The sequence below is a fragment of the Helicoverpa zea genome, chromosome 7, assembly GCF_022581195.2.
Source record: "Helicoverpa zea isolate HzStark_Cry1AcR chromosome 7, ilHelZeax1.1, whole genome shotgun sequence".
NCBI classification, from domain to species: domain Eukaryota; kingdom Metazoa; phylum Arthropoda; class Insecta; order Lepidoptera; family Noctuidae; genus Helicoverpa; species Helicoverpa zea.
In genome coordinates, this window is record NC_061458.1 from 11050189 (window position 1) to 11068137 (window position 17949).

A 17949-nucleotide genomic window follows, 5' to 3' on the forward strand; every position below is an offset into this window, starting at 1 on the left:
CACCAGTCTAACCAAGGATTATTAGGTTGCCCGAGTACTGGGTACAGTACCCCTAACTGGGTTGAGGAGGTCAGATAAGTAGTCGCTCCTTGTAAAGCTCTGGTACTCAGCTGCATCCTGATAACCGACCCTAACATAGTTGGGAAAAGGCTTGGGAGATGATGAATATTTTATACGTAAATCATAGGGTTGCATTTGAAATAGCCAATCCGCCACCTTGGGACGGCGACCATGTTGGATTTAAGTCATGTGACTGTTTTTTTTCGTATTTTTGATAGTAAACCATTTTCATTTGGTACCCATATCATGGGAGTGGATTTCAAACAGCCATCTTGGGGAGGCGGCCATATTAGATTTATGATAACGTTTCTTAGCTAGTCGTGTATTGTCATCATAACTCAGAGCGTGTGCAAAATTTCATGTTAATCGAAGACTGGGAAGTGGGTGAAATTAGGGTTCCAAGATTTTCTTACATACATAGTTACAAGTGAAGCTAAATTAAGCGTGTTAAAAATAATTTTGAAAACCAACAATAGAAATTAAAACAGCTCATGCAAGTTGTAAAAATATGATTATTTTGAAAAAACCTCTGTTGTCGGTAACTTAGTAATTTTGTTGTAGGTTCAGTATGCTATTCGGAAGCTTAGTTTGGTTATTCGAAGATCCATTTCTTTTTTGGAGAAAATGTTAAGTATTTGATCATGCTCTTATTTGTTGTTAAAATGGATTTATTTTTTGGTTTTGTTTTGTTTATGCAAAAGTAAATTAGCAAGTTGTAAGTTAAATACAAAACAGTACTTTTGATGTAGGCGCTATCTATGTATAGTCTATCCTGACGTCAGAAAGGCTGTCATCTTTAGATGCTAAATGTCTTCAAAACCACGAGGGTAGCAATTGGTAGTAACTAATGGTAGGTGGTAGCAATTAGGTAGCAACTCTCTATAATGTATTTCGAGAGGATCGGTGAGGTGTGACAGCGATCCTGACGTTAACGTTTTTACGCGTCTTATTGCTGCGTCTGCTTCAGAGTTTCTGAGTATTTGAAGTTTGTAAGTTGTTTTGTGGTTGTTAAATAAGTGTTGTGGCGGGTAAAATAAAGAGATGTTATTCGTTTATAATCTTGTTTATTTCACAAAAAAAAACATTTACACTTACTTTAAATAAATACTTATTATCTTATTCAAATCCATTATGTAAGCAGTGTTGTCTAAAGAAAATTGATACCCATATATCGATGTTAACGCTTATAAAATTTTGTATTTAACTTATTCATTTGGCATCTGCACGCAATGGGTATAGCGGTTGTTACAACTTCCATTCTAGGCTCAGGGTATTCGGTGTTTAAAACGAAGAAATCGAAATCAAGAAACTTGGTCTCACATGTGATATTGAACTTATTAAGAACCGGTCCCTCCACAAAAGAAGTGTTATTCAGGTGTGGCGATTTGTTAGTGATTCTGCCCTCATATCTGAAAAAAGTAAACAATAATTAAATTAGAATAGCATTATTGTGTAACGCACTGACGTATGAAAAGGGAAAAGTAAAAATCGATTTGATTTGATTTGAGAAGTTTCTGACCCTTTAACCATACAAAAAAAAAAATATTTTCTCTATATTATATTAGGGTAGAAAAACTTTTGAACATGTTAATGCGCCTTTACAATGTGAATTTACTTACAAGCATTCCTTAGTACTGTAACTCTGCAAAAATTTTGTATCAGACTGCACAACTGCTCTAACTTCACCACTACTATCTCTGACATAGTAAATAGGCTTGTCCTGAAAAACAAAGAGTGTTATTATTCAATTAACTGTTAAAAGACATTTATGGCTGTTAGATCGTATTCGATTGCCAATAGAATTTGAGTAGAATTTTTTATTCAATCATCAGTTTAGGTGTTCAATGTCGTTTTCCTCGTCAGTTGGCAATGAGTTTCAGTAACCAAACGTGAGTAGAACTGTCTAAAAATCTAACCAAGCTATCTAATCCAAGCACAAAAACAAACGCAAAGATGTATTCAAATCGGAATAATAGTTCATCGGATAATTGTATTCAAGACAACAAACAAAAGAACTATTTACCTTTACTTTTAATAAAAGAAGTATTTGGGATAGAATTTAATGTAAGTAGATGAGAGAGATTTATAAGCTACTTATTACTTGATTTAAAAAAGGCGATTTGCAATTTGATCAAGTTCAGAGGCCCTCAAACAAGCTAGATGAATAGAAAATTTGCCTAACCTGTTACGATGCTAAATATGAATTGATTATGTTAACTAGTAAGTTACCTTAAAGATGGTATTTGCTGGGCAGTTGACATCGTCATCTTCTTGGATGTAGGAAGATTGGCGATCTTTTAGCAGTCTCTCCAACGCCTGCAAAAAGGGAAATATCCAAAATGTTTAGTAATATGTAATCTGAGCTGCCGGTGACGAGGTTACGATTCGGTGCACAACAAGTCGTACGCATGCGTGTGAATAAAGAATAATACAACAAGGGGCGCGCTAGACATTTCAAACACCAACCGCAGTTAAGATGACGGATGTAGTATATAGTTTTAAATCTCAGATTTTCTGAAAAGTTTTGTGAATCTTGCTACTGAAGCTGATAATCGGTCTGGTCGCTGTTATCATTCATTCTATATTTTGTCTGGTATAACTCTATAGACCTTTTTAGGTGTGCTTAACATACAATCATTTAAATGACTTTGTATGGTCTATCAGTTATTTAAAATTAAACTTGCCTGGGGAATATTTTCTAACAAAGTGTCAATGTCCTTCTGGGGGTAGGAATCACCCTTTGTAAAACAGTAGTTTTTTCCGTAGCAGTCATTGGGCATATCCACTGCAAAACAAAACAAAAATTTAAATAAATGTACGTACCCATATAACAATTACTAAAAACCGACGGGTGAATAAGGTTAATCAGCGCTTAACTGGTAACGTTTCTTGGCAGGTACATTAAATTGGTGAATACCGTCCATAGTTAGTACATTTTTAGCAGTCGTTTCTAGTAATAAGTGCCTATTTTTCCTTGTTTAATAATTACATTTATTCTATACCTATTTTTTTTCTGCAAATCGTTAGAAAAGCCTTTGTGACGATATGAAAATTCATATAATAAGGATAAAAATCTACAAGAAATAAACCTAAAGTACTTACAGAAATCAAACGAATCCACAGTGTATTCGTCTACTCCAGCGTCAGCTCCAACAAGATTGGAGATTACTGGGATGGCGACCTGAAATTAAATTTTAAATCGTGGTTTTTACAAGCTCTTTATTATCTAAAACACAAATTTCTTGTAATACTTTTAAGAACAAGACTCGCATGTATGAAAACATTTTCAAATATTTTCCTTGAACATAAATTATAATTTTTAAATGATTTCAAATATGATTATATTCTTTCATGAGATCACTTTTAGTAGTCTGCGAACCCTATTTTTTTTTAATCTACGTAATAGTTATGTTTAGGTACTTACCAAACACAGAAATACGCTGAAGCGACACATATTTGTTTATTTTATTAACGAGATATCACCGAATAATATGTTTATGCCAAAAAATATTTCGTTTATATATTTATTATATATTCGAGGGCAAAAACCGTTCTATTCAAAATATGAAAACAGAACCCGTTTATTCTCCTCGGCTGATGGCGAATGAATGTAACAATGTTCATAAATCCATCCTTTTTATTCAATTCACAATCAAGGAAAACGGTTTTGTTTTGCGTGATACAGGCATGACTTAATGAGTGTGCACAGGGAGCATTTATTATATCACAGTTCAAAAATAATTAAGGGGGTAGTTGACAACTAGCTATCACCAGTTTGAAACGAGAGTATGACAGTTATAACGTCTCAAACGTCGTCACAATATAATAAAAAAGGAAACATTTTTTTGTTTGTCTGTACACCGAAACTGTTGAACCGATATGGACATTTTTTTGCTGTTAGCTACACTCTTCCCGAGTATCATTGGCGGCATTTTGTTCCGATACGGCTAGTAATTCCCACGGGATGCGGATAAAACAGCCAGTAGACTATACAGAACCAATTTAATCGAACTTGACTAAGGTGGAGTGAGATTTTTTCGTGTTGTGCTCTCTTTTAACGCTACTGTACATTTTTATATCACAAACAACTGTTTTCCCGCGTCTCGAAGAAACTACATCACGTACCAGGAGAAAATATAGCCTATGTTACTCGGGAATAATCTAGCTTCAAACAGTGATAGATTTTTTCTAAGGATTTTTTCGGTTCAGTACTTTCAGAGCCTTTAGAGCGCGTCCACACTACAAAGATTTAGTCGGCCGATAGTTGAGTTTTGTTTAAAAGTATACGTAACAACTATTAGACAACTATTATTTAACAACTATAGATATTTGTTCGGTATCACTCGGGTTCAAATAAACAATCAAAAAATGTTTCCACTGCTTTTAACAATAGGTAAGGTTTTAATTCGTGGTGGGGTTCGATTTCGGATCTATCAAGTACCTATGCGACTTATCTAAGTTTCTTTGCACTTTCTCAGTATATCTTGGACACCAATTCGAGTATTTCGTAGTATTGTGTTGTGTTTCGGAGGGCATGTTAAACTGTTGGTCCCAGCTGCTTGAGGGCTGCCTAATGTAAATTTTTGACGTTCAAAAAGTGCTGTATTTCAGCCAAGTTTGTATAATAAAGATTTTGAATTAGAATTTTTCCTTTTATGAGTGCGTTTAATATTGTATATTGTCTACCACCACGCCGATGCCTCAACCATACAACTATTGTCGCTAATACCTAGATCAAGTCATTAACAACGCATCTGTACCTCACAGGAATAGAGGTCGTTACAACGTCCATGATAGGCTCGAATTATTTAGTATTTAAAACAAAAAAAAAAAACAATCAGAATGCACTTACTGGTTGAAGCATTCGATTAATGAACAGGCCCAAGTGATATAAAAATACTGTTTTCTACATCTGGCGTGTCTTTGGCAATTTTTCCTGTACGTCTAAATCAACACTTTTTACATATATTTTTAAATTAATTATTTTAAAATGTGATTGATATGGAATTTAATTAATAAATGAAAATAAATACAAATATATTGTAGAAATATACAAACTGAAATCAAGTTCCTCTTAACTAACTACCTACTAACTTATCAAATGTGTAAAAAGTCAAAAACATTTCATTTTATAATATTTATGCAATAGTGCAATAGTAAAAAAAAAAAAACATGTCTTAATACTGTTCGAACTTTGTGGGATATTGCACAATAACTCTGACATCACCACGCTTATCTCTGACGTAGCAAATTAGCTTATCCTGAAAATCAAGGATAATGAGTGCGATGAGGATAATTTGTATATTACACTGGAATGTTTTAACCAGAGCGCGAACTTTGAACACTTATACAGTCTGAAATGTAATTCATGGGAAATATTTTTACCACGTGTTCTACTGATGATTGATTTATCATTTAGGCTCATGAAATAGTGAACCAATTTTTTTTTGACTAGCCCATACAAGTTCATTCACAAAAGCGCTAAAAAAAAAAAATGCGCAAAAGCTATGTGATTGAACCAGTGCGAGTTTTCGGCTACTGCGGCGCAATAGCGTTGGCAATTGCGATGAATGAAATTGTAGTAACTTTTATTTTTACAAAATTATTTTTATTGACGTTGAAGTTTTATGATGATTTGAACGTCTTTTTTTCAAAAGGACAATGACCCTTTTGGTCTACTTCTCCTCTAGCATTATGTGATACATCAATAGAAAGCTTATTTCATGCAGAGTATTTTCTTGTATGGCGGCTACTGTCATTAGTAAGTATTAAGGGAGTTATAACGTGTTTAATAAAATAATAACTACCTACGTCTAAAATCTGTTCTAAGTTTAAGTATTGACAATCAGTGGGTGTGATATAACTACGAAATGTTGCATTTGGAAAGTCCTTTCGAATGATTTGACTCTTTACTACAGAAGGGATTTATTCACTTGAAAACTCCCATCGATAATAGAATCATATTTAAGCTCTGGCTTCTAAAATACTAACAATTCGTCAAAGGTTTGCGAATATGAAATATTGGATTTAATAAGGCCTTTTGAATGATATATAACTCATTACTGGAGAAGGGATTTATTTACTTGAAAACAACTATCGACAATTATAACTTTCAATAAGCTCTAGCTTCTAAAGAACTAACAATTCGTCGGAGGTATGTTAATACGAAATTTAGTATTATTTAGTAAACAAGGACCTCTACTCAGCGAGAACTGATAATTTGATCTTGATATTGAGTTATGTAGCAGTGAGTACGTCATGCTCCCTTAGACGGCACTGCTTGCGGTAGCGTCGGCGGTCGGGTTGCCTCCCTCCCTCAAAAATGTGCGAGGAGGGCGATGGCTGATACTCGCGTTATGCTCGTGAACGGGTGCTGCTTGTGGTACCAGATCGTCTTACTGACTATATATTAGATAAAGATATATTTTTTGCAAATTGTTTTAATTTTGTAAACTCTTTTTATTTTACTTAGATTCTGGCTGAGCTGAATAATTGGAGGCTATAATATTTTTTTTCATCAAACTTATTCAATGCTTGAGTTAGTTAAGGTATGTGGTTGTCTAAATCATGTTTACTGTAATTTTATGTCAATATTGCATATTGTCCTCTACTGTAATATAGAAATTACATTGTGTACAAAATATCTCAAAAAATGTTTAAGTTCTTCTAACCTACAGACAGTCACGCGTTGCTGGGGAGTTTGTTGCGCCAGTTCTTCTTCCCAGCAAAAACACATAGGAAGTGGTGAAGGGTGGTCGTTTCAGGGGCTGTCTATTGTAAATTCCTGACGTTCAAAAAGTGCTGTCTTGCAGCCAAGTTTGAATAAATGTGTTTTTTTTTTAATGTTGCATTTATAAATGCCTTTCGAATTAAATATAACTGATACTAGAGAAGGGATTCACTAACTTAAAAACTAATGATAGTATAATTTTATTTATTTATTTAAAACTTTACATTCAGGCATCAATGGCCCACAGATAAGCTCTAGTTTCTAAAGTACTGACAATTCGTCAGAGGTATGTTGTGCAAAAACACATAGGAAGTGGTGAAAGGCGGGCGTTTTGGGGGCTGTGTTTTGTAAATTTGACCTTCAAAAAGTGTTGATTTTCAGCCTACTTCGAATAAATGACTTTTGATTTTATGGCTCATAACTAGAGGTAGGATATTATTCCTTAACATAGTATAAACTATCGACTATATGCTCTAGTTAGGCTATACCTTCTAAAATACTAAGAATTGGTAAGAGGTAAGTTAAGAAAAATTGTAGCGCTTAAAAAGACCTTTCGATTGATATGTGGTTCATAACTAGAGAGGGGATATTATTCCTTAACATAGCAAAACTATCGACTATATGCTTTAGTTCGGCTATATCTTCTGAAATATTAAGAATTGGTAAACGATATTTTAAGACAGAATGTAGCGCTTAAAAAGGCCTTTTAATTGCTATGTGGTTCATATCTAGAGATGGAATATTATTCCTTAACACATCATCATCATCATCAGCCTATCGCAGTCCACTGCTGGACATAGGCCTCTCCAAGTGCACGCCACTGAGATCGATTTTCAGCTTCTCGCATCCAGCTCCTGCCAGCCGTCTTGCGCAAGTCATCACTCCACCGTGCCTGAGGACGTCCTAAACTACGTTGTCGGCGTAGGCGTGGTCTCCACTCTAGAACTCGTTTACCCCAACGGTTATCGGTTCTTCGGCTAATATGGCCATGCAGCCCACTGTCACTTCAGCTTGCTGATTCGGTGGGCTATGTCGATGAACTTGGTTCTCTGACGGATTACCTCATTTCTGATGCGATCCCTCAGAGAAATGCCGAGCATAGCCCTTTCCATAGCCCGCTGAGCGACTTTAAACTTGTGAACCAGCTGTACCGACAGTGTCCACGTTTCGGCTCCGTAAGTCATGACAGGTAGGACGCACTGATTGAAGACTTTTGTCTTTAGGCACTGTGGGATCGACGATGTTAAGACTCGACGTAGCTTCCCAAATGCAGCCCAACCCAACTGAATTCTCCTATTCACCTCGTCCTCAAAGTTGTTTCTACGTAACTGCAATGTCTGCCCGAGGTATACATATTTCCGAACAACTTCGAGAACGGCGCCGTGTATCGCAATCGGTTCCGGTAGAACATGTTCATTGAACATGACCTTGGTTTTGTCCAAGTTCATCCGTAGGCCGATGCGTAGAGAAGATTCAGCCAGGTCGTTCAGCATCTGTTGTAGGTCCTGCAGCGTTTCCGCCATGATGACGATATCATCAGCAAATCGCAAGTGAGAGATGTGTTCGCCATTGATGTTGATGCTGCGTCCTTTCCAGTTCAGCGTCTTGAACATATCCTCCATTGCATTAGTGAACAGTTTCGGGGAAATAACATCCCCTTGTCTCACTCCTCAATGCAACGGTATGGGCCTTGTTTGCTGATTCTGTACTTGGACGGACATTGTAGCGGCTTCGTAGAGACATCTCATCACTTGGATGTATCGCCAATCTACTTGACAACGCTGCAGGGACTCCAGAACAGACCAGATTTCAACCGAGTCAAAGGCTTTCTCATAGTCCACAAATGCTAGACACAGGGGCTGATTATACTCTTCGGTCTTCTGTATAATCTGCCGCACTGTGTGGATGTGGTCTATGGTGCCGTATCCGCTCTGAAACCCAGCCTGCTCCGGTGGTTGGAATTCGTCGAGTCTTCGCGTAAGTCGGTTCGTGATCACTCTTGAGAACAGCTTATAGACGTGGCTTAGGAGGGAAATGGGTCGATAGTTCTTCAGCTGGGTTTTGTTTCCCTTTTTGAAGAACAGGACGACAACACTCCTACTCCACGCCTCTGGAGTTCTCCCTTCAAACAGGACGGCATTAAAAAGCTTCTGGAGCTCCCCCAGTAAGGGGTTTCCTCCTGCTTTTAATAGCTCTGTTGTAATGCCATCCTCGCCAGGGGCTTTTCCATTTTTGAGCTGCTCAGAGCGATCTCGATTTCGCCACTGCTGACTTCTGGCAGGTCTTCGGTGAAATGGCGTGTTAATGTGGCTCTAGAATCCTCATTTCCGGGATCAGGTCGAGATGCATGCGATGCGTATAACCGGCCATAGAAATTTTCCACTTCCGAAAGGACTGCCGGCACCGAAGAAACGACTTCTCCACTTGTTGTGGTCAGCTTCGTCAAGTGGCTTCTTCCAAGAGATTGTACGAACACCTTTGACCCCCGAATCAGCTCAATTGCTCTTTCAATGGCAAGAGTATTGGAGCACCGGAGGTCGCGTCGTACGTGTTTGTTGATCTCTTGGTTTAGAGCCCGCTTAGCTGACGAAGTGACAGGAGGGTTTTCACGTCGTTTCTTCATAAGCCCTAATGTCTCTTCCGAAAGTTTTGATTTCTTGCCCTTACGCTGCATGTTACAGAATCTCGAACCTTCCTCCCTGAGGATCCGAACCACATATTCATGGTTCTGGTTAACGTCTGTTGTGGTTTCCACGGCGGCAAATCGGTTCTCCAGATTTGACTGGAACGTTTCAGATCCTGTCATGGTTTGGAGCAGTGTTGGTCGGAGCCTGGCCTTCATCAGACGGAAACGTTCGGCCTTGAAGTTGATATTCAGAGAGCCTCGGACAAGTCGGTGATCGCTCCCGGTATTAAACCTATTGATCACGGAGACGTCTCTGAATATGTGCTTCTTGTTCGTCATGATGAAGTCAATCTCATTTTTAGTCATAGTGTCGGGGCTTTGCCACGTCCACTTCCTTTGGGGCTGCTTTTTGAAAAAGGAGTTCAACAAAAAGAGCCCCTCGCGTTCGAGGAAGTTGACGAGCAAATGCTCGAGCAAATGCAAGAATGGAAGTTGACGAGCAAATGCTCGTCAACTTCCTACTTCGCCCCCTATGATTCCTGCTTCCAAATCCATGGGATCATACTGCCGATTCGCCGCAAATCTGTACTCCCACTTTAGCTTTAAAGTCCCCCATGACAACGGTGTAATGGGTCTTTGTAGTGAAGTGGAGGGCCCTTGATATATCATCAAACATATCCTCTGATCTTCACTTCATCGTCTGAATGTGTCGAGGTCGGTGCGTACACTTGCACTACCTTGAGGCTATACCTGTCGGTGAGCTTTATGATAAGGTACGCTACCCTATTCGACACACTAGACACCTCCACAACGTTATCAGCTAGGGACTTATTAACCAGAAACCCAACGCCACCTTGGGATTGTTGGTCTCCCTCTCGGAAGTATATTAGGTGACCTGATTCGAGGGTTATGGTGTCCTCCCCCTCTCTTCGAACTTCACATAACCCTAATATGTGCCACCTAATCTTCCCAAGTTCCACCTCGAGTTGCGCCAGATGCGAGTCAAGCCGTAGCGTGCGGCCGTTGTACGTCGCAAGAGTCAGTTGTGTTTGGTGGCCTCCCGTAACTCGGAGATTCTTCGCACCCCCTGTCCCGCCGTAACCACGGTCGCCACCGTGACCGGGAATAGCGGGACTGCCGGGAACTAGGGGCCGTGGCTTTTTTGTGCTGCTCATAGAGGTATTTAGCCTACTGCTATCACGCTGGCCAGACGGGTTGATAGAGAGTTTTTTTCGAGTTTTCCTTCTCTCGCACTGGTGTTCGGTGCATTTTTGACTCCATTAGTCGACTTCTACGACACCCACTGGAAGAAGGGGTAGCGACATATGTATTCTTAAGCCGTCGCTACACGGCTAATACACCTTTATGTACTTCCCTTATGAACTTTCTTATGTACTTCCTTATTTTTTTTTTATTTTTTGTTCCTTTATTGCAGGTAACTAGGGCTTATAGAAAATACAATACATAAATAAATGACATTACAAAACTAATAAAAACAATAATAAAAGAATTAAAAGCTACGTGTTTACACGAATAGTCGGTGTCATGTTGCACTTCGTGGTGTCGCGTAACCTCCCGCGGAATCGCCGGAACACGACACCCTTCGGCCAAAACTGTTCTTGAAACATGTCGAGATGCTGAGTCGGCACACGTACCACAAACGATTTAAAGTTCGTGGTATGATTCGATTCTAACTTCACGACTCTCAAAGTCCAGTTGGTCTTCACTCGAATATACTCCACGATCTCTTCGACCTTCGTAGAGTGATGCAAGCGCGAAACATACAACTACGTCGTAGGTATAGCTGGACGCAGCAGCAAGTTCGGACCCGTCAATGCAGTTCCGCATTAATTCCGAATAGATGGCTTCTTCTTTTTCCTCTCCACCTTGATGAAACCATCTGCATCAGCCTTCCCTTTGCTAGGTTTAAGATGAGCCGTCCGTGGGTTACTTCGGGGTGACCCTGAGTTCCCACGATAGCCTTAGGTTGCCGTTCAACGGAAATTTGGTTTACGGCAGCCGAGTAAACACGTCTAGGCTTTGACGTGCTTGCATTCGTCGGCGTCCCGACGACAGGAGACGCGGAGGGGGCGGGGCACAGTTTAGCATCGCTGGCAGTGACGGCGACCGGCGACGAATGCAATTTTGCTGACGCGGCGCTCAGCGGCGATGCGTTGACCTGTCCGCGGCGTGTGTTGTCGCTGTTGGCAGGCGCGTGTGACCTACTTACAGTCTTTCATAATTCAGCTACTTCACTGCGTAATTCGCTGATGGTAGAATGCGATGCTTCCAGCTTCAACTGCAGCTCGACCAGGCTAGAACTCATGCTTGTTATGTCCTTTAATAGCCTGGTGACGTCGACGTGGTAAAAAGTGACCGGAGGCAGCTCGCGCAACTCCTTTTGGCGCGCAACGCGCAAAAGTTGGTACGTCGTCCGGGTCGGTCTCCTGCGGGACGGCATTCGGTCTGCCATAAGCAGAGTCTCGAACAGCAGTGTCTTGGCGCTGCGTATCTCCGCCTCAGTGAAGTTTGAGGTGCAGATCTGGGTCACACTGACCTCATCCATGATGTCCAGCTGGTATTGCAGGAACGCCAGGATCTCATTCGCTATGAGTTCCTCCGAACGCATGGTTTCAAAGAATATGCGGCTGACGCCGCGCTCGGCCGAAATTATAAATAATTATTATTTCTGCGTACGGTGCAGGTGCGTCCGATGTCAAAGCTAGTACGCGATAGTGTGCTCCCTTTATGTACTTCTTTATGTACTCCCATCATGTACTTCCTTATATAGGTACTTTCTTATGTACTCCCATTATATACATACTTTATTGTGTACTCCCTTTATGTTATATATTCCTCCAGGGCCGCGGTAACTCTTTCGACCATAAAGTAAATAACCACTAGAGAGCGCACTCGCCAATTTCTTCTAAGAACACTTCTCACCGCTGCGGCATAATCCGCGGCTACTATTGGTCAGTTCAAGGTCGAGTTGCATGAGTACGCTCAGCAAGGGATTGCTCTCTTTCAATTAAAAAATATCGATAAAATGTATTTCATCGTAGTAATAAATACTCAATAAAAATCGTATAAGAATATTTAATAAAAATCAGTCTATTACAAAGAAGACCTCCGTACAAGAAAATTATTGATTCTTAAAATGTATTAATTTAGTATAAGTTTTTCGAATCAATGTTTTAGGGTCCTGATTGTTTTTGGTAAAAAACGATAATCGAACGTCTACATATTTCTTGATATATTTTAAATAGGTACACGATGTAATTATTCCAAAATTATGAGAGGTTTATAAAAACTTACTAAGATAGGCAAAAACATTGTTGGAATCGCTGAACTAAATAAACGTCGGCATTGTTTTAAATATTCAAAACAATTGGGAGCGAAGTGCTTCGAGCAAACAACACTGTATTTTGTTGGCGATCAATTTTCTATATTTCTAGAATTTTAAAAAATCTAAAATGAAAATATTTTTTTTTGTTACATTTAAAGTAATTTGTGGAGGCACCAGGAACAGCTGCCTCTAACGTAGCTATGGTCAGTTAATTAACTCATTAGCCAAAATAAAACATATTTTTTTATTAATGTAAATTTACTATTATCGATACCCACTTCATCCTTAAAGGTAACAGCCTAAATTTCATCGATAGGAATACAAAGGGCAAGAGAGAGATGGACGTATTAGAATTTCTTAATGAAAGAAAGGGACTTTTCCAAAAGACATCAACGAGCCTGAGCGCGGTTCACCAACCACCAATTTAAATAGACCCCTGTGGTATTTCGTAATATAATTAAATCAAAGCCAAATTTTGGTATTGATATTGCCGATGCCATCCTTTTTGCAACTAGATGTCCTGGATTGTTTCCCGCACCATTTCATCGCGCATGTAGGCATTTTTTTTTGTTTTTTACTAAATAAAATCCTCAATAATTTAGCGTGTTTGCAGGTCATAGACTTGGTCGCTACTAAAGGATCGTACTGATCGTAGCCTTATAGTACGCGCAAAATCACTAACGTTTGGCGATCGTCGGGGCACTGTGTGCGCAGTCAAGTGGTTTTATAGTCTTTGCTTTCGACTAATCCCACAGCCCCGTTTCCTTATGTACTTCCTTACGTACTCCCATATTACGTAATCCCTTATCTTCTCCAATCTATAAACTTCCTTATGTACTCCTATATTGTAATACCTTATCTTCTCTAATCTATAAACTTCCTTATGTAGAGAATATGGATCAGAAAATCTCCTTCTGAATCCACGTGCCCATAACAAACCGTTTAATATGCGTGATTGGCCGTGATTAATTATTTTTGTAGAAAGCCCAATTACCATAGTTCATAATTTCTTGAGACTGCAAAACCTTGGTATGTATCAACTATCTTAATTCATTTAATAAATAAAAACGATAAATAGAGAACATTATTTTATTTTATGCAAGTAAATATTCTTAAAATTAATAAATATTAAGTAATTAACTTATAATAAATTATATATCTTAGGTATATATAATAATACATTTCAATTGGTCAATTGGTAAAAATAATGCATTGGTTCAGTCTTCGATAACAGCAACAAGCCATATTAATATGTTACGGTTAGGTAAGTATGAAGTAGCAGTATTTGTATGTATAGAAACGTTTACAATTTTCTCTCTAATCTTTTATGGTAACTACAAGAATATAATACAGTGCAAATTGAGCTAGAAAGTAATACGATTACTTTTTTATATAAATTAATGCTACTAAGTTAATCAATCAAAGAAGTCAATTCACATTATTCAAGTATTAACATTAAGAAAATGCCATGTATCATTGTCGTCAATAAAGTCTTTAATTACATCGAAATTACTTTACTTTAGGCAGGCTTTTACCGAACGGTCCTTTCAGAAGTCAATGGCGGAGGCCAATGGACTTCCTGTGACTGCGGTAATGATGATGAATCGAAACTTTTTCTGAAGTGATTTTACAAAGACATTGCGTGGCACGAGCAGCTAACTGGTATATAGAACGTTTTTGGCTTAAGGGTATGGGTTTTAGGATCGTAAACGATTAGACTCCGCGTAGCTTTAGTTTCACGGCATTCAAACTTTTTTTCGAAAACACCGAGTCCCAATTTAGTGAAGCATTGCTTCCCGATGCCAGTCTCGCCTTTATAAGTCGACCTGTAGCAACAGAAAACATTATTAGTGATATATGTAAAATTATTTATAGTGGACGCTCCTCAAAAAGCTGTCGGTAACTTGGCGGGGACTCTAGCCGAAGCTTGTTGGGGCTGCGAGAATGTTTCAAAGAGTTGTCGCGGACTTGATACAGAAAGAGCTGGAGCAGAAAGGTTGAAAGTCAACTCATTTGAGATGATTTCTTCTATATCTCATGATTCAAACAGAACCACTGAGTTTCACGAAGTCAATCTCTAAAAAATTTAAAAATATATGAACAACTCACTTGCACAGAACCTTCTTAAACTTTTGTGGAAAGTTGTTAGTCTGTACGATGATGTTCGGTTCGGCCTGGCTAGCATCCATGTAGGTGTAAACTGACTCCCACTGTAAGATAAATAGGTTAACCAATTAGAAATGTTACCAGCTGCTATTAATATCTGGCTGATGAAGTCAAATATTTTTTATTGGAATTACTTCTTGTAATATGTTTTATAGTTTTAAGAACTCATGATTAACTATCACTTCATAGTATAAAACAAAGTTACTTTCTCTGTCTCTATAAGTATGCCTAAATCTTTAAAACTATGGAAAGGATTGGATAGGATGCATTTTTTAATAGATACAGATTAAAGAAGAATAACATCTATAATAACATTCATTAAATAATGGAAAAAATGTGTATTGGGTGGGTATCAGCATTGCACCTATGCAAAGCCGTGTATAATAATTATTTCTAAAAAAGAGTGCTTTTCAAGAATGGAACAGATCTAATTAGTGGCAATATTATATGTGACATTTGTCTATATATAATCTGAAAAAACTTACCGAAGATTTGTAAGGACAGTTATCATTCTTATCAAAATCTGGCGAGAAAGTCTCGTCACTGGACCTGCTGTCAAAATTCTGTGAAAAGACAATGCAATTATTGAACAACTTCAGATATATAGGAACCACATATTTTTGTTTAAACTAATGAAGTAACTATTTCGTTTTACAATGTCTAGTAATAGGTATGCTTAATTATAAGTTCAGAGTTTACTTAATACTTCAGATTTGTTAGTTTATTTTCAGCACATTTTTTGAATTACTAACATCAGTAACATATGTAGTCTTTGCTACATTTTTTCTAGACGCTAGATCAATATGGTGTGTAATGCTTACTTGTATAAAGGGAGGCAGAAGTTCTTGAAATTTCTTCTCGATTTCGTCGTAACCCTCAGGTCTGACGGAGCAAAAACCTTCCACTCCTTGACACTCAGGAGGAATTTGTATGCTCCAGTCATCTGTAGGCATTAAATACTACTCTTAGTGTTTCTAATAAGATGAACGAGCTTAATAATGCTTTTTTCCTTGTTTTTCCGAGGGCACTTTAAACTTTAGGTCCCGCCTGTCGGTGAACGTCCTTGGCAGTCGTTACTAGTAGTAAGCAGCCAGTAAGTCTGACACCAGTCTTACCAAGCAGTATTAGGTTGCCCGGGTAACTGGGTTAAGGAGGTCAAGTAGGCAGTCGCTGCTTGTAAAACACTCAAGTACTCAGCTGCATCCGTTTAAACTGGAAACCGACACCGATATAGTTGGGAAAGGCTCGGTAGACGATGATGATGGAATTAGATTCGTAAGAGAAGTTCATTTTAGATAGTGATTTTGTTTGAAAACTTACGTTTAGGTGCAGCATTGACGGATACAAAAAGCAGCCATACCTGTAAATAAATAAAATTGTATTAATTTTATGTGGGAGTTGTAAATAAATTGTATGGTTTTCAATTAAAACACCATTAGTTCATGCGATGAAACCAATTGTAAATACAAAGCTTATAAAAAATTATCATTTAAAAGAAGCTATTAATTTCTGTTGTTTTTCACATACAGCAATTATCAGAAAGCGTTAGCAATAAAAATATTATTGATTAAAAGTTTACCGTAGATAAAACAATGGAGAAAGCCATTTTATGATCGATAAAATATGTCGATATCGATGTATAACTTATTTTTCTTATGTTATTAAGTAAGTCAGGCACAATGCTACTTTATTGAAGCACAGCGAAGCACTGATTTGGTTCACATGAAGCTTGACGTTATATATGTTTGCTTCAGTACGCATTCGTTTCCATCAATCAAAATTTTCCTTGTTATAGGATTCACGTAATATTATCATCGACAAGCATAGCAACTGATTTGTCATACAGGTAAGTCTGATTCAACCCTAAACCATATTTTCATTGACACGTTTATTTCATATTCGCTGTAAATTTGCGTGAGACATGATTTAATGCGTATAACAAAAAAACTACCTGCTTATTCCATTTACCGGTTAGGTAGACGAAATTCGCTAAGAGAGCTGTGAGTCCCGTCACGTACTTATATAGCCCTAATACACCATGACTGACAAACCTGCCTGACAAATTACCATTATTTGTGGGAATAATGTTTATACGTTCATTCCTTCTCTGCATGAGAAGAGACCTGCACCCTGCAGTAGGACAATAAAAAGGGTTGACATTTTTTTTTAAGATTGACATTGGAATACAATAAACCTTAGCAAAAGGGTACAGAACTTAGGTCCAAAACATTCAGAGATCAAAACCCCACTTCTACCTTTCAGAATTTTCAATGGCATACCGACCGTCAGGGCAATTGGGACCTAGTGTAGACAAAGTCATTTCCATTGACTTATGCAGATTACAGATAAGTATCTCTAAAATAATTTCCCTTATTCTATAAAACCCAGGTTCTCCGACATCATCCGTTTTCATTAAAACAGCTGTTAACATTGTAGTTATACTTGAGGGGTTGGTTCTTTACACAATAGTACTTACCACTTTACTTTTACCACTTAACTACTTTAGCAGCCAGCCTTTTGGGTACACTACCGGGTGACAGCGATGAGGACCAATTTTTCGACGCCCTTTATTAGTTTTAAGTTTATTTTTATGTAAATATAGATGTACATAGGTACGTTTAAAAATAAAAAATATGTTTTACGCAAAAAAAGTTTATCTTACCTACCTTTTTTCAGGTTTCCTGTGTGATAACTATTTCTTGCATCAAAAAAAAAACCATAGCCTGCGTCGATAAATGGTTTATCTGACTTTGAGATGTTTTTTCCCAACGGACTAGTAATTCCCTAGATAAGTGCGTGCAAGCAAACAAACAAAATCGTCAGGATTCTTTCCAACTCCCGCTACAATAACTACAATATACCACTACCCGGTCCACGATGCATACATAATAGTAAAAAAATCGAAGTGTAGGAATCTATCACATATGATTCATGGGTCAGGGAAGTTATTAACGAAATTGTTGTGTTACCTAACGGGATTGTTATATATTTCTTATTTTATGATGATTGGTCCTATTTCCT

The 17949-nt window shown here is 38.1% G+C and overlaps 2 protein-coding genes across 2 annotated transcripts; both read right to left on the reverse strand.

The window, feature by feature from the left end:
• Nucleotides 1-1107: 1107 nt before the first annotated feature.
• Nucleotides 1108-3666, reverse strand: LOC124631948. The gene is made up of 6 exons (XM_047166594.1): nucleotides 3485-3666; nucleotides 3163-3241; nucleotides 2745-2845; nucleotides 2290-2376; nucleotides 1680-1780; nucleotides 1108-1469 (listed from the first exon to the last, which is right to left on the reverse strand). The coding sequence occupies exons 1-6, from the start codon at nucleotides 3512-3514 to the stop codon at nucleotides 1238-1240; spliced, it is 630 nt and encodes a 209-aa protein (XP_047022550.1). The 5' UTR covers nucleotides 3515-3666; the 3' UTR covers nucleotides 1108-1237.
• Nucleotides 3667-13848: 10182 nt separating this feature from the next.
• Nucleotides 13849-16534, reverse strand: LOC124632041. Its single transcript, XM_047166695.1, has 6 exons — nucleotides 16508-16534; nucleotides 16249-16288; nucleotides 15750-15871; nucleotides 15414-15491; nucleotides 14872-14972; nucleotides 13849-14588 (listed from the first exon to the last, which is right to left on the reverse strand). The coding sequence occupies exons 1-6, from the start codon at nucleotides 16532-16534 to the stop codon at nucleotides 14390-14392; spliced, it is 567 nt and encodes a 188-aa protein (XP_047022651.1). The 3' UTR covers nucleotides 13849-14389.
• Between the last annotated feature and the right edge of the window lie 1415 nt (nucleotides 16535-17949).